At 37.9% G+C, this 14,070-nt stretch overlaps 6 protein-coding genes across 6 annotated transcripts in view; 2 read left to right on the forward strand and 4 right to left on the reverse strand.

Annotated features, from left to right (window-relative positions):
* Cbr-mgl-3 overlaps positions 1–3,661 on the forward strand; it is a gene marked incomplete at both ends in the record, with an annotated part of 11,947 nt that extends 8,286 nt beyond the window's left edge. The window contains one exon of the mRNA XM_045235313.1: positions 3,378–3,661. Coding sequence (XP_045096921.1) covers positions 3,378–3,661 — 284 coding nt within the window. The remainder of the gene's footprint in view (positions 1–3,377) is intronic.
* Positions 3,662–4,998: 1,337 nt separating this feature from the next.
* CBG19937 lies at positions 4,999–6,524 on the reverse strand (the record flags this gene model as incomplete). The annotated part of the gene is made up of 2 exons (XM_002633836.1): positions 4,999–5,050; positions 6,118–6,524. The coding sequence occupies 2 exons, from the start codon at positions 6,522–6,524 to the stop codon at positions 4,999–5,001; spliced, it is 459 nt and encodes a 152-aa protein (XP_002633882.1).
* Positions 6,525–6,912: 388 nt separating this feature from the next.
* On the forward strand, positions 6,913–7,308 carry CBG26412 (the record flags this gene model as incomplete). Its single annotated transcript, XM_045235314.1, has 1 exon — positions 6,913–7,308. One exon carries the CDS (start codon positions 6,913–6,915, stop codon positions 7,306–7,308), a length of 396 nt encoding a protein of 131 aa, XP_045100283.1.
* Positions 7,309–8,304: 996 nt separating this feature from the next.
* On the reverse strand, positions 8,305–9,289 carry CBG19935 (the record flags this gene model as incomplete). Its single annotated transcript, XM_002633835.1, has 3 exons — positions 8,305–8,500; positions 8,548–8,918; positions 8,963–9,289. 3 exons carry the CDS (start codon positions 9,287–9,289, stop codon positions 8,305–8,307), a joined length of 894 nt encoding a protein of 297 aa, XP_002633881.1.
* Positions 9,290–9,753: 464 nt separating this feature from the next.
* CBG19933 lies at positions 9,754–10,999 on the reverse strand (the record flags this gene model as incomplete). Its single annotated transcript, XM_002633834.1, has 4 exons — positions 9,754–9,780; positions 10,268–10,478; positions 10,527–10,847; positions 10,905–10,999. The coding sequence occupies 4 exons, from the start codon at positions 10,997–10,999 to the stop codon at positions 9,754–9,756; spliced, it is 654 nt and encodes a 217-aa protein (XP_002633880.1).
* A 1,710-nt stretch (positions 11,000–12,709) lies between these two features.
* On the reverse strand, positions 12,710–13,165 carry CBG19932 (the record flags this gene model as incomplete). Its single annotated transcript, XM_002633833.1, has 2 exons — positions 12,710–12,821; positions 12,867–13,165. The coding sequence occupies 2 exons, from the start codon at positions 13,163–13,165 to the stop codon at positions 12,710–12,712; spliced, it is 411 nt and encodes a 136-aa protein (XP_002633879.1).
* Positions 13,166–14,070: the final 905 nt, after the last annotated feature.

Genomic DNA, 14,070 nt, shown 5'->3' on the forward strand with positions numbered 1-14,070 from the left:
CATGGCGCAACTGTGTGCGTGAGCCGTTTTCGTGCGAAAGGTCGTGGGTTCACTTTTGGTGGCGGTCAACCTTTCATTTGAAAACCCAAAAGTCCACAGACTGACATGTCGACCAACAGACGCGTCTAGCGTTTTATATATAAGGAAGATATGGGTCAGTAAGATTTCTCGATCTGTTTTTAATGGAATAATGAAATAATTATTTTCGGCCCAGGCTAGCCGTGCGGCTTTTCACGGCTTTTTAAAATAATTGTTTCATGAGAAACGTAGATTTTTTTTGAAAAGTGGGACACAAAAAAAACGAAATTCTTTAAAAACTAATAGATTTTCACTTCACGCGTTTTTATAAGGCTAGACGCGGCCGGCCTCGGCTAGCCGCGGCTTTTCACGGCTTTCACATAAAAGCCGGGGCCGGCCGCGGCTGGCCGTCATTTTGCACAGCCTTGGTATAAAGTCATCTTATACTTGCACTGTGAGCTAAATTGTATCAATTTTTATAAGAGATAACAAAAATCTGTCAACTGATAAAATGTTGGGGATGTTATGAAAGCATACTTGCAAAATTCCGGGCCGGGCCGGGCCTGAGGAAATTTTCAAGGCCCAGAAGGCCCGGTGTCAAAAATTCTCTATTTTTGAGCCAAATTTTGAGCTCTCAATATAATTTTTTCCATTTTTTTTCGTATTTCGGATTGTTTGTCTGTCTGATCAAAAAAGATCGAAAAACTCGAAAAAAATGTTTTGGTCGAAAAAAATCACATAAGGGTCCCCCCTTATGTGTTTTTTGAAAATTTCGAAACTAGTGAAATGACGGGCCCGCCGGGCCGGGCCTCCGAAATTCCGGAAAAAGCCCGGCCCGGCCCGTTACAAGTATGATGAAAAGCATTAAACAGTGGAGAGATTTTCGTTATTTCTCACGGAAATTAAGATAATTGAGATCAAGGGGAAGGTATTGGGTGGCCTTCTACTCAGAGAATTTTTGGCGTCGAGTGGCGCGTTCCCAGCGCCTTCCTGGCTATTAGCCGGGGATTCGGCTATTAGCCCATGTTTTTGGCTAATAGCGGTAAACAACGGCTAATATGTTAGCCGTCCGGCGTCTAAGCGGCTCCTAGAACCAGAAACTCCTGGTGTGGCAGCTACATCCTAGGTCCGCGATTAGCGCGATTAGGTGGCGATCAGCGCTCCTACACCGCGAGCGCAAGGATCTGATTGACACCACTCGTCCTTCCTGGCGCATTATTTATTTTGATTTATTTCTGGCCTATTTTAAACGATTTTTACCAATATTATTCAACCCTATAAAATTCTGGATGAAATGGAGCTGCCGATGCGTACTGTAAAGACGTTGAGTAAGTACTACAATAAGTTTGACGTAAAAATGTGATATTTTCAGGTTTAATAGAAAGAACATCACAAATCTTTCGATTTTGTTGGATGATACCGAAGAAGAGCATGTAAAGGGGTAACCACTTATTCATTCGATTTTCCTCATAATGATCACATTTTCAGGCCCGACTTACGGACACTCCGCCTATGTTTCAACGACGCTTGGATTAAGATAAACACGGTTAGTACCATCAAAACCCTGTTCAAACAATTCTTTCCAAATTTCTGGTAACCAAGCTCATTCGGAACGACTACGGCGAGATCCAGGATGTGTGAGAATTATCTGAACTACATTCATCAATCTCCTCTTAAATTCATTCCTACTGTCATATCGATGTCTCCCTCGTTGTTCTACTAATTCTCACATCTCCTTTTTTGTTCCTCAACTCCCATCCAGACTTTTATCTACTTCATGATTATACTTATACAGTGGCGAGAAGTGGTGAGGAGAATTTTTTTGAGCATTCATAACTTTGTTCAAAATAGCTCAATTGACTTGAAATTTTGCATGAGAATAGCTGTAAAATCCAAAAACATAAAAATCGGTTTTTGTAAATTTATCATTTTTAGAATTTTCAGAGAAGTTGCAGATGTAACAGTGGTCCGAGAATCCAAAAAAAGAATTTTTTCTGAATTTTTTCTGGTTTTGATATTAAATGTCAAATGATTTTTAGTGTCCAAATATGCAAATATGCACCAAAAAAGTTTTGATGAGTTTTGGAAGCTGGGCTCTCGAGTTATGATGCTCAGAGCGCAAAAGGTATGTGTCGGCATTTTTGCCATAACTCAGCTGAAAATGCATTTTTGATGCTCAAAATTTCACAGATGATGTGTTTTGAGTTGTTTATCAGTTTTATGTTAACAGTTTTTCAATTGGAGAATTTTATTTATTTATTTTTTTCACCTCTAGGGAAACTTTCTAATATCTAAAAATGAGAGAAAATAATTCTCTACAATTGAAAAACTTTTAATATAAAACGGATAAACAACTTAAAACACATATTGTGTGAGATTTTGAGCATCAAAAATACTTTTTCAGCTGAGTTATTGAAAAAATGCCGACACATACCTTTTGTGCTCTGAGCACCATAACTCAAGAGCCCGGCTTCCAAAACTCTTCAAAACTTTTTTGCTGTATATTTGGACATTGAAAATCATTTGACACCTAAAATCAAAGCCTGAAAAAATTCAGAAAAAAAGTTATTTTTTGGATTCTCTGACCACTGTTACATCTGATACTGAAAATTCTGAAACTGAGAAAAAATTATGTTTTTGGATTTTACAGCTATTCTCATGCAAAATTTCAACTCAATTGAGCTATTTTGAACAAAGTTAGGAATGTTCGAAAAAATTCTCTTCACTCCTTCTCGCCACTGTATGTATTTGAATACACTGCGTTAATCTAATAAAGAATCTCAAACTAGTGCAACACCTATTTTCCTACGTAAATCCACAGTTCAATAAAGAGCGTATTTGCCGCTACTATACGCTTCCCAGCTACCGTATTGCGCCCATAAGCGGCTAATAGCGGCGCAAAACGGCTAATAGCGGAGAAAAATGGCTCATAGCGGAGCAAAACGGCTAGGCGCGACATGTATGTAAATTTTTTAAAAAATTTTCTGAGATTATAGTGTTTACGGTATCTTGGCTTCTATGAGAAGTGCCCAAAAACAAGTCAACTGATAAAAAATTCAAACTGGAAATCAATTTCAAAACTGTTACTTCCATTAATCCAAATAATGAGAAATATATTCACAAATTAATGACCAAAAAAATGAGACTATAAAAATTTCTATCGTTGAACTCTGATAAGTTGAATGAATAAATTTGTAATAGAATCAGTTGACCAATTACGGTATAACGACTGCCGATCTATTTTATAGCTGAAAAATTAGAAAAAACATTTCCAATTCACTTTTCCTATAAAAAAAAGTACGAGCCAAAATCAAATTAGTTTTACGTCGGCTATCGAAAATTCATCTAATTTCTTGCAGTGAAAAAGCTATCCCTCCAAGACAAATTGCTCAACAACAACAATAACAACGAGAGCAGTGAAGAGATTCGTCGTCGTCGTCCATCGAGTGTTCATACAGTCGGAGCAGCAGTTGCCAATGGTTCTTCAATTGCTCATATTCCACCAAGAAGTCACACAGACGAGCCGAAAAGTTCAATGATAAGGCAGGACACCACAAAAAGTCGAGCGAGTATTGCAGAATCCCATCAGGTCGATCTGATTCTGGAGGAAATCGCCGCTGACACACACTCGACGTTTCTATGATCTCTCTCTCTCTCTCTTTTTCTCATTTGTATCTCTTTTTAACATTTTTTACGGGCTCTGACAAGTTTACAGATTCTATGAATCGTTTTCCCCCCAACATTTCTCAGTGCCTTTAGGATCTCATGCTCCCTGTTTTCCATTTTTTCGAATTTCGGTTTTTGAAAATAAATTATTTCATTCCTATTTACTTATTCGAAATGATTCACTTCAAAAAGTCATAATAGAAAACTTACTAGAGTTTAATATCAGGAATTGGGAAAACTGGACGAATGTACAAAAAAGAAAACACATCATAAAAGATCTAATAAAAGCTCACCCAGTATTTGAACTTTGAGCTCAATTATCTCGGTTCTTATGAGAGATATCGAAAATTTGTCAACTGATAAAATGTTTATCATAACCAGTCTGTTTGCACCGAAATTTAATGAAATGCATTTCGCGACACTCCTGCATTGAATTTCGCTGCAGACTTTCGCTACATGAATAACTGCATTATAAGAATGATATCACCAAAATTTTATCACTACATCAACTTTTGATATCTTTTGATATCATGGCAACCGAGATAAGTGAACTTATTTTTTTCTAGTTTTTGGGACATGCTTTTTGAAAAATTTTACCTAAAAATACGGTAAATTTCCGTCAATGATTTGAGAATGTTTTTTTCTTTGACTTTGTGCAAAAATGCATGATCTTGAACATTAATTTCTAAGAACCTAAGAGCAAAAGGTGATTTTGTGGAAACGTTATTTTAGTCTGGGTTTTGAATATTTGAAATGGAGAAAAAAATCTGAAACAGTGGGAAGAAAGAAAAAAAAGGAAAGAAAGAGAATGCCAGGAAAATATGCGCGTTCTTTCTGGATCACTCGAATTTTCATAATTCCAAATTTTAAGAATTTCCGAACATAATTTCTGAATTTTCAAACTTCGGAATATACGAATTTCTGAATTCTTATTCACCGAGATTGCTAAAAATTTTAGAATTTCGTGGTTTTCCAATTTTTCAGGTTTTTAAATTTCGGAGTTTCTAAGTTTTCGAAATTTAGGATTTCTAAATTCTCGAGTTTGGATTTCTGAATTTCCGAAGCTCCAGAAACTTTTTGACAAGTAGGTTTTGAAGGGAGACCTTTATTTGGGAATCAGGGAAATAAACAATCAAAAGACTGATAAACAGTTTGCTGTGAAACGAATTTTTAATCGGGGAGAGAAGTCGGTTCCAGGCTCCAGAACGAAACATGGTGCCTGGGAGAAGGAAAGGTGGTGCCAAACTTTTTAAACATGAAAGAAGACAGAAAGCTTCAAAATTGCTTGAAATTTCAGATTTTCCGGTGGAAAATTCAGGGAATAGTGGGGAAATTTTTAAAAAAAATAGTGATATGATTTTTGGGGCTAAAAAATTTGAAATTTTGAACGCTTCCAACTGCGTGAAATTTCAGATTTTCCATTGACAAATTCAGGGAATAGTGGGGAAATTAGAAAGAGTGAAGTGCTTCAGTAGTTCTTAGTAGATGTAGTTGGCGAGCCTGTTGCGCGATAGTGGCAAGAACCCTCTAGGAGGGACCACCAGTCGCTGGGGAGATTATGTAAGTGAGGGGCCATTATCTTTGTGCTCTAAGAGCGGTAAAATAATGTTGGCGAGTCAAGTAAAGGAAACACACAACCACAGATGGTTCCACCCGCATATCCCATTGGTTTAATGGGTTCCCTGTTCCCATCAAAGGGAGTCAATGATTCAATCAGCCGAAGCCGGTGACCAAAGACCAGTTACCCGCCGTGTGCCTCGCGGCCTTCCCATCCATCCTCGACCTTTCCCAAGGGTCTCAAGAGCGGGGCTCTGTTCTAACTCGTCGTAAATTTGTTTTACTCTTCCTCTCATCAATGATTGCCTGGTTAAAGAGATTGGTTCGGCTGGAGCAGTTTCAAATTAGGGGACTAATGATCGGAACAGTATTGTTCGACGTTGCCTAGTGCAGAAGTACTTGACCTTATGTCGTGGGAAAGTGTTTGCCAGAACTTTTGGCTTGTCCGTTGTTGTGCAGAATTCTTTATATTCGCCTTGACTCGAGGCTCGTATATCGCATCAGACAATTAATCAATTGAGACCTAATGCTGGTTTGAACATCTCCTTCGATTCTTCATCTTCTACGATCCAATACAAAGTCTTCTGCGTTGTTGTTGATGAGCTTGAGAGCTGGCTTATGACTCGTTACTCATCGAGTTTCATACGTAATCACAGCGATCTTGATTCCGCGCATCACCATGTTTGCAAATACTTTCGACTCCGTGATCTTCGGAATCGAGTTCGCGTACATGTACGTCATCAGTACAAACGTCTTCAGACAGTCCAACTTCTGGGGTGGTGCCAGTCCACTTCTGTTGACCGTGTCAACATCCTTGATGACTGACTTGATCAGATCCATCTCCGACTGTCTATTCCAGTTTGCACTCCAAGGTACTTGTACGAGTCATTCTCTGACAAGTTGCGTATTGGTTGGCCTTTCAATTTCAACTCAGCATGTGGACGTATCTTCCCAAACTCGATGACCAAACTAGCACACTTGGCTGGCTTGAAAATCAAGTTCAAAGGAGTACAATCTTCATCCATTGCATCCAGTTCTCGTTGCAACTGTTCCTTTGATCCTGCGAGGATTGCCATGTCAACAGCGAAAGCTAGAAGCTTGATGTTCGATGAGAGGCAGTGTTGACCAGACGATTCGGAGAGGTGTTTCCTGATAACGTTCTCCAGACACATGTTGAAGAGAGTTGGCGAAATAGGATCTCCTTGTTTGACTCCCGATTTGATTTGAATCGGGTCCGTTTTCTCGCTTCTGTCCTTCACTCTGATAGAGGCTCCTCTGTACATGTCTCGAGTTGAAGTTGAATGTTCTGTAATGTTGAAAGTTAAACCATTCGAAACTTCAAAATTTCTTATACCAAAAAAATTTAAATACCTTCATAAAAATTCAAATGTTTATGAAAATAGTAGGAAAGTAGGTAAAACCAGAAAACAAATTGAAAATCAAATGATGAGTGCGAAGGTAAAAAATCAATAATCAGAATTTGGCCAAGACTTGTAGCCTTCCGACTATGGGCCAAGACTTGTGGAAGCCACCACAACGGCTCATGGAGGCGCATACTTTGGCCAAGACTTGTGGGAGGCTTGGCCAACACTTGTAAAATCATGAAATTTGGCCAATTATTGGCACCCGCAGCCGAGTGGCGACGAGGAAGTTGGCGGTTTCAGGTCGGCAATGAAGCAGATGCTCAAGGAGAAGAGATATGAGCTATACTCTGAAGCTCCCAAGAGGCCAAATGTATCAAAGTCTCCAACGAATACAAATGCAGTGATTTCAGATGATAGTGACATTCTGGTAATCCCTCCAGACAGTCCAATTGTTGATGATGAATCGCCGAAGAAAGACTTGCTTGAAATGGTGCAAGAGCCCGAACCGAAATCTGAGGAGAAGACGAGAGGGGAATTGAGCACCTCAGCTCTTCCTAAACTCATGGAAGATGTGGTCAGTCCACCACCAGGGTTGACTCCAAAAGCGGATCCTATTGATCTGAAATGTCAGAAATCGAGAAAAGAAAAAGCGTCTGGTCAAAAGGAAAAACAGAGGAAGGAAAACCGGATGAACTTGTACTGAAAGTTAGATCATGGTTTCAAAGCCAGTTCAAAGCCTACGAAGAGGAAGTGGCTCGAGTGGCTGACAAGTGCACTAACAGCTGCGATTCAGAAGGCGTCAGCTGGAGATGAGCAAACTGTGGAGAAGATCGAAAAACGCTGTCCTCCTCCTGAAATTAAAGAAGGAGAAATGGCAACTCAAACGGAGATCAAAAAACGACCAAGAGCGAAACGAGAAGCTAAGACTACAGATGACGACCAATCGATTATGAAATAGTATTGGGAGAACCGCTCGAAGACGTACAATAAGATCATTGGAAAAGAGGCCAAGCAGTGTGACATCTCAGTTGAAAAACTGGAAGAATTCTTCACAAAAACTACAGCTGTCACAAATGTGCCGAAGGCAATCCTGGACAAAGTCACATCAAGACTTCCAGGGGTTGATGTTGGAAAAAGGATTGAGGATCCGTTCGAGGCAAATACTCATTAGCTTGATGATCTTTTGCTAAATGCTCACTTGCTAAATATGCTCATTTGCTAAACTCGCTCATTTGCTAAAATAGTCTCACTTGCTAAATTTTGATCATTTGCTAAAAAGGAAAAAGTGGAAATTCTGTTGTTATTTGGGAATTTCAGTACTTTTTGACTGAATTTTTTCCAGAATATTCCGGTTTTTGTTTTAAATTTTAGGCTTAGGCTTAAACACCTGTTTCCGGTAAGGAGTTTCAGCCTAAGCCTTCAATTAGAACAAGTCCTCTATTTAACAAATGATCAAAATTTACCAAGTGAGACTATTTTAGCAAATGAGCGAGTTATTGATTTGTTTTTTAGAAGAAAAAATAAAATAAAAATTGACGGTAATTTGGAAAAATGGAAAACTGTTTATTATAATTTGAAATTCAGGAAGCATTAATAGTGTTCGACAACATCTCAAGGGTACTTTGTAAATGTAAATTTCGAAAAAAAATAAGAAGGGTAAAATGAATTCTCTAGTTTTGATCAGTTTCCCTCAGTGGTTTTAAACCAAATTCTCTTCTCCGTTCAAATCGTAAACTTCATGACAAAACGGACAGAAGGCGTTTTCTTGATTCTGATCGAACGGTGATTGCTCAATACATCTCTGGCAAATTCTGTGTCCACAACTGGTCACGATTCCAGGAATTTCGTTTTCGATGCATTGAATCATGCAAATCTCACACTTTAGAACAGTTGGTCTGAAAAAAAAAACGTTTTAGTATCGTTTTTAATTCTTGGGGCTTACTGTGGTGTCGCTTCTGCATTTTCTCTAGTTTTTGATTTCTTCTGATTATTGATTTTCTCATTGCAATTTGCTTCGCAACTCTTCGCCAATTCAATTCGATCACCCATCAAAACTGTCGATAATGTGATCAAAGTGCTCATCACAACGCTCGAATACGAGAGCACCACCATCAGAACGATTGCTCCGATTTGCGAATGAAACATCGACACCAAAAGCAGTGTGATGAAGGCGATTATCAAATAAATGACTCCGACAATGGCGATTTGAGGAGTACCGTGCTCCAGATGACATAAATTCTCAATTCTCCAAATGAATGTGTAGTAGACGATGGCAGAAGTGATATTGAATGCGAAATATACGAAGACAGTCGCCTGAAAATCGATCGATTCTTCATTGAAATCCGTTTTGCACTCACCGCAAAAGGAAACTTGCCGAAACAAATCACAATGTATGGAATAATTGCGAAAAAAAGCATTCCGAAACATCCGATTGTCAAATCTCTCTCGCATTTTTTGAGCACTGGTGTTTTGTATTTCCTATCGATACAAATGGTTCGAAATTTGAAAATTCCAATGATCAGTATGCTCAGTCCAACTGCAAAAACGACCTCGCTTATCGATTGCCAATGATTCTCGAAATTGTAATCGATCGATGCGAAAGTCAGTAGACAAATGGCTATAAGAAGTGTGAATAATAGTTGATAGTAGTGTCCGAGTCGGGTAAAGTGATAGATTTCTCCCATTTTGGAAACGCGGAGCAAATTTGAGAGGGAAGAGGAGAGAGTGAATGGGAAAACTAAAAGGCAAAGGAAGGGGGAAGAAAGGAAATTCGCGGGATTCGATTCCCGTAGATCAAAATTAGGTCGAAAAACGAATATCTTTATTACATCAGTTTGAAGCTTTTGAAGCTTTCTTTGTGAGTTGTTTTTAAAAATGCACAATAAACGGTTCTCTAGATATCACAACAGGGTAAAAAAGTGAAACAATTCAGGCAAAATGCGAAATACAGGCATTGATTGGGTTTTTGAAAAAATGGAAATCCGGAGAAGCCTTCCGAAAGCTGGAGCACTTGATGATTGCAGTATTATGGCAGGAATTTAACCAAATTGAAAAGCAGGATTTAATTGGAGTTAAATATATTGATACAAAAAAGCAACCACCAACGCACACTTTACCTAGAGTGTAAGTTATTTTTCAATATTAATTTTCAGAATACATCCTTTTTCGGATAGCTCTGAAATAACGATTTTTTTTTCAGATTCGATTGGGATGGTTTTCGAGACACGTTTCCAATCACAAGTCATTCATATGTAGTTAGAGAATCAGATAATCGTGTGGCATCGATTCGGTTTGAAGAGAAGGTTCTCAGTTTCGAAGTATGGGACGAAACAGAAGAGGAGTTTTTGAGAATGGTTAACTGATTGTTAATTGACATGTTTCCTGAACAAAAATCCAATCAATGCCTGTATTTCGCATTTTTTGCATCTCATAAATATCTGCTTTCCTTGAAAGTGACTTAAAATGTCAGGAAAAGAATTGTAGCGTTGGTCAATGTCGATGAATTCTGCCTGGTAGAACTTGGATTCTGGATTAAACGATATTTCTGAGTTCGAAAAGTACATTTGAACAGATTTCAAAACAGGGGAAGAGGAGAAAAACTTGTCAAAGTTTTTTATTTTCGTAAACCTAGATCCGAGGTACATACTAATACAAAACGATACGTTTAGCAGTTGCTTAGGTATATGATATGGTCCGTCTTCAAACTCTTTTGCTTTCCAATAATACTTCACAGAATGCGCAAAGAAATCAAGAAAATAATTATGGACTGATTCGAGTATTGATTCTTTGTCTGACTTTTGAACACATGCCACCGGATATGGATGAAAGTTTTCGGGTAACCATAATTCTTTATTACGCTCTCTTGTGAATAATCTGAAAAAAGAAAGAGACTTTTATGATTTATTATTCATTGTAACTCGCCGAAAATCGATTTTCTTTCCAGATACGTTCAACTGGAAATCTGGAGTTTCCGTCTCCTGGAACTCTTCAAATCTCATTAGAATGTCTTTATGCATAAATTTATGTGATTCGCGGAGAATATACGCACATAAATAATTATTTACATCAGTGGAATACACAATTGTATTGACACTTTCCAATCTTTTCTTCTGACACGATTTGATCAATTTTTTCATATTTTTGGAAACCAAAGAAAGTAGTAACAATTCAGAAGGTTCCATGTTTTGAAGTATTTCGTTTTGGACCAACCACGGGTATTTGGATAGAATCATTTCAGTTGCTCTGAAATATTGAAAAGGTTGTAGAGGAACAAGAATAATGATCTGGAAAAAAACGAACAAGATAGAAGATGAATTAGAAAAGAATCGACACCGAGTGACGTGGTAGATGACACAACAGTAACAGGAGCCATATGGCTCTATATAGAGGGTCATATGAGTGTGGGGTTATGAACTCGAAGGTTAGCACACATTCTTTTCTTTCCCAAAGGAATGAACAAACAAAAAAAGGTGGATCAATTGATTGGAGATGTTTTCTTAGAACCTTTACAGTAGTAGTCGGAATCGAGAATAGCGACTTTTTTTTCCAGGACACACTAGCAGACCCCCATAAAAAGGCTGTTGTCGTCTAGGTTGGAAACAGTTGAATACCGGAAAAAACAACCTGGAAAGCTTGAGTATGTATGCTTCAATATTAGCAAAAAATTCATGAAACGTTGGCTTTATGAGGTTTAACGGCAGTTTCAAGAATAGACGAAGTTTTTGAGATTTAGTGAGCAGCATACACATTACGAACGCCGATAGAACAAAGAATCTGAAATTTTAGAAAAAGATAAGTCAACGCTTTTCTTCTCGTCTAATTTCACTGCTCGTTGTGACCGAAAGTTTCAGGGTGGGCGGAGCTTAGGTCCGGTAGCAAAAATTAAAGGTACATTCACAGGTGGATCGCGAGGAACGTTATATGGGATCGCGCGGTGCAGTATATGCTTGCAATACGAAACATATAGGAGCGCATTGCGCGAGCATATAGGATCCACGCGCTGACCAAAGCATATAGGATCCACGCCGCCACACAGCATCCCCGCTCTTCCCCCAGGTTCTCATAATCTCTGTGAACTGAAAAGGACGTTTATCAATATAGTTTATTAATAACCAATAAAAACTACAACAAACGAAGGGAACAAATTGGAGGGGAAAAAAAAACAAAAAATTAAGTTATTTTCGCATCCTGGCTTGCGGAATCCGACTCGATTGTTTATTTTTGTTTTCGAAGGACCTGATTTTTTGGAAGTGAGCAGTAGATTGAAGAAAAAACCAGTAAGCGAACCGGAAACCACGAACGAAACGCGTTGGTCCAATTCTATTCGAAGTTCAACATCACTCTGGAAAAATTTAAGAGTGGTGTTAACTGAGGTTTTGAAAAGTTACCTTTGAGGAGCATAATTGCAAGCTTCTAATTGTGCTTTCAACTCTTCAGCCAATTTCGATGGATTTGTGCTTGTTTTTTTGACGAGTTGCGATCGTTGGCGATCCCAAAACAAGTTATCTAGATGATGTTAAGATGGAAGTTTTTAAACTCACAACAAGTTACCTCAGATTTTCAATTTAGAAATCTGGTTAAAGTTTGCAGGTTAGGAGAAACGATTCAGGGTTTACAGAACTTCAGAAATTTTTTTTTTAATTTTCTGGGATAGGGTCCGTCGGATTGACTAACCCTATATTTTATGTAGTGATTACGCTTTGATAAAATAAGAAAATTGTGTAAACTGTCACACATTAGAAACATAACCAGAACCGTATTTTCTAGTTCAATAAGCTTTACCAGAAAATGAAGCAATAAAAATGACAAGGGCTCGATAAATATCTAAACAAATACACCAATTTTTAGGAAACATGTTAATTAACCATTCTCAAAAACTCCTCTTCTGTTTTGCCCCAGGCTCCAAAACTGAACGTCTTCCCTTGACGGGAGAAGAGGAGAAAAAGTTTTCAAGTTTTTGGGTGTTCGCAACGCTAGATCCGAAGAACATCAAAGTACAAAATGACACGTTTTGCAGTTGGGTAGGAATATAATAATGTAAGTCTATCATCTCGTCTCCTTTCCAATAATACTGCAAAGAACTTCCGAAGAAATCAAGAAAATAATTATGGACCGATTACAGATTCTCTGTCAGATTTGGGAACACATGCCACAGGATATGGATGGAATTCATTTTCGGGTAAGCCAAACGTTTTATTACGCGCTCTTGTACATAATCTGGAATAATAACACTTTCATGATATATTTTTTATTGTAACTCACCGGAAGTCAATTATCGTCCCAGATACGTTCAGCTGAAAATCGGGAATTCCCGTCTCCTCGAATTCTTCAAATATAATTAAAATGTCGTCATACGGTTTGCGAGGAATAAACGCACTTAAAGGGTTTCTTCCATCAGCGGCATACACAATTGAATTGATACTTTTCAATCTTCTGTTTTGTGAAGATTTGATCAATTTTTTCATACCTTTAGAGACAAAAGAAAGTAGAAATAAATCTGATAATTTCATGTTTTGAAGTATTTCGTTTTGGATCAACCCCGGATACTTGGATAGAATCATTTTTAGTTGCTCTGAAATATTGAAAAGGTTGTAGAGGAACAAGAATGATGAACAAAAAAACTACAAACGATTGAGATAGGGGATGAATTAGAGAAGAATGGACACCGAGTGGCGTGGCAGGTGACACAAGAGACAGGAGCCGTATGTAGTCCAACGATGAATGTATTATTATGACCTTGAAGGGTTAAACGCACACTCTTTTCTTTCCCAAAGGAATGAACAATCAATAGAAGGAGGATTGATTATTTGGGGATCTTCTCACAATTAGTCTTCTCACAATTAGCACCTTCACTATGGTTGTCTGAATTCGTTTAGATGTTTATTGAGTCCTTGTTGTTTGAGTCCTCGTTCAAAAGTTCTCTAATAACACAAAAGAATCGCATGTTTTCAAAATGTTTTATGTACAATGTTCTAAATACTACTTCCAATCTCTTTTCACATATTTCCATCTTACTCTAACCTTGAGCCTCATTTTCAGCCGTAAATAAACAAGTTTCGAGAAAATGTTGAAATATGAAATTCCCCGTACTTTTAGTTGAAACCCAAAATATTTCATATTCTTTTTGAAAATCGCTGATTTTCCACTGAAAAAAAGGTTTTTGTCACTAAACTATAACACTTGAGAAGTGTCTTAAGGAGATTTTGAAAACGGACTTATAGGTTTTGAAAGGGATTTATATGTTTTGAACTCTTTCACTCTTTATAGTTGATTTGAGCCAATAAGCTTAAAAATCAAAAGGTTCCCTTGTTAGATATGTATCATTAATTCTTTGATTTAAAAATAGTCCTGGGTGTGCTTCTAAATGACTGTCGATTTTAACTTCTAGCCAGAAGCTGCATGCGTTTTTTTTTGGTCTGTGATACTGTCTATTCAATAAAACGTGGGCGCGCCGCAGGTTGCAAAG

This window comes from Caenorhabditis briggsae (assembly GCF_000004555.2).
Source record: "Caenorhabditis briggsae complete genome, chrIV, whole genome shotgun sequence".
Lineage (NCBI taxonomy): Eukaryota > Metazoa > Nematoda > Chromadorea > Rhabditida > Rhabditidae > Caenorhabditis > Caenorhabditis briggsae.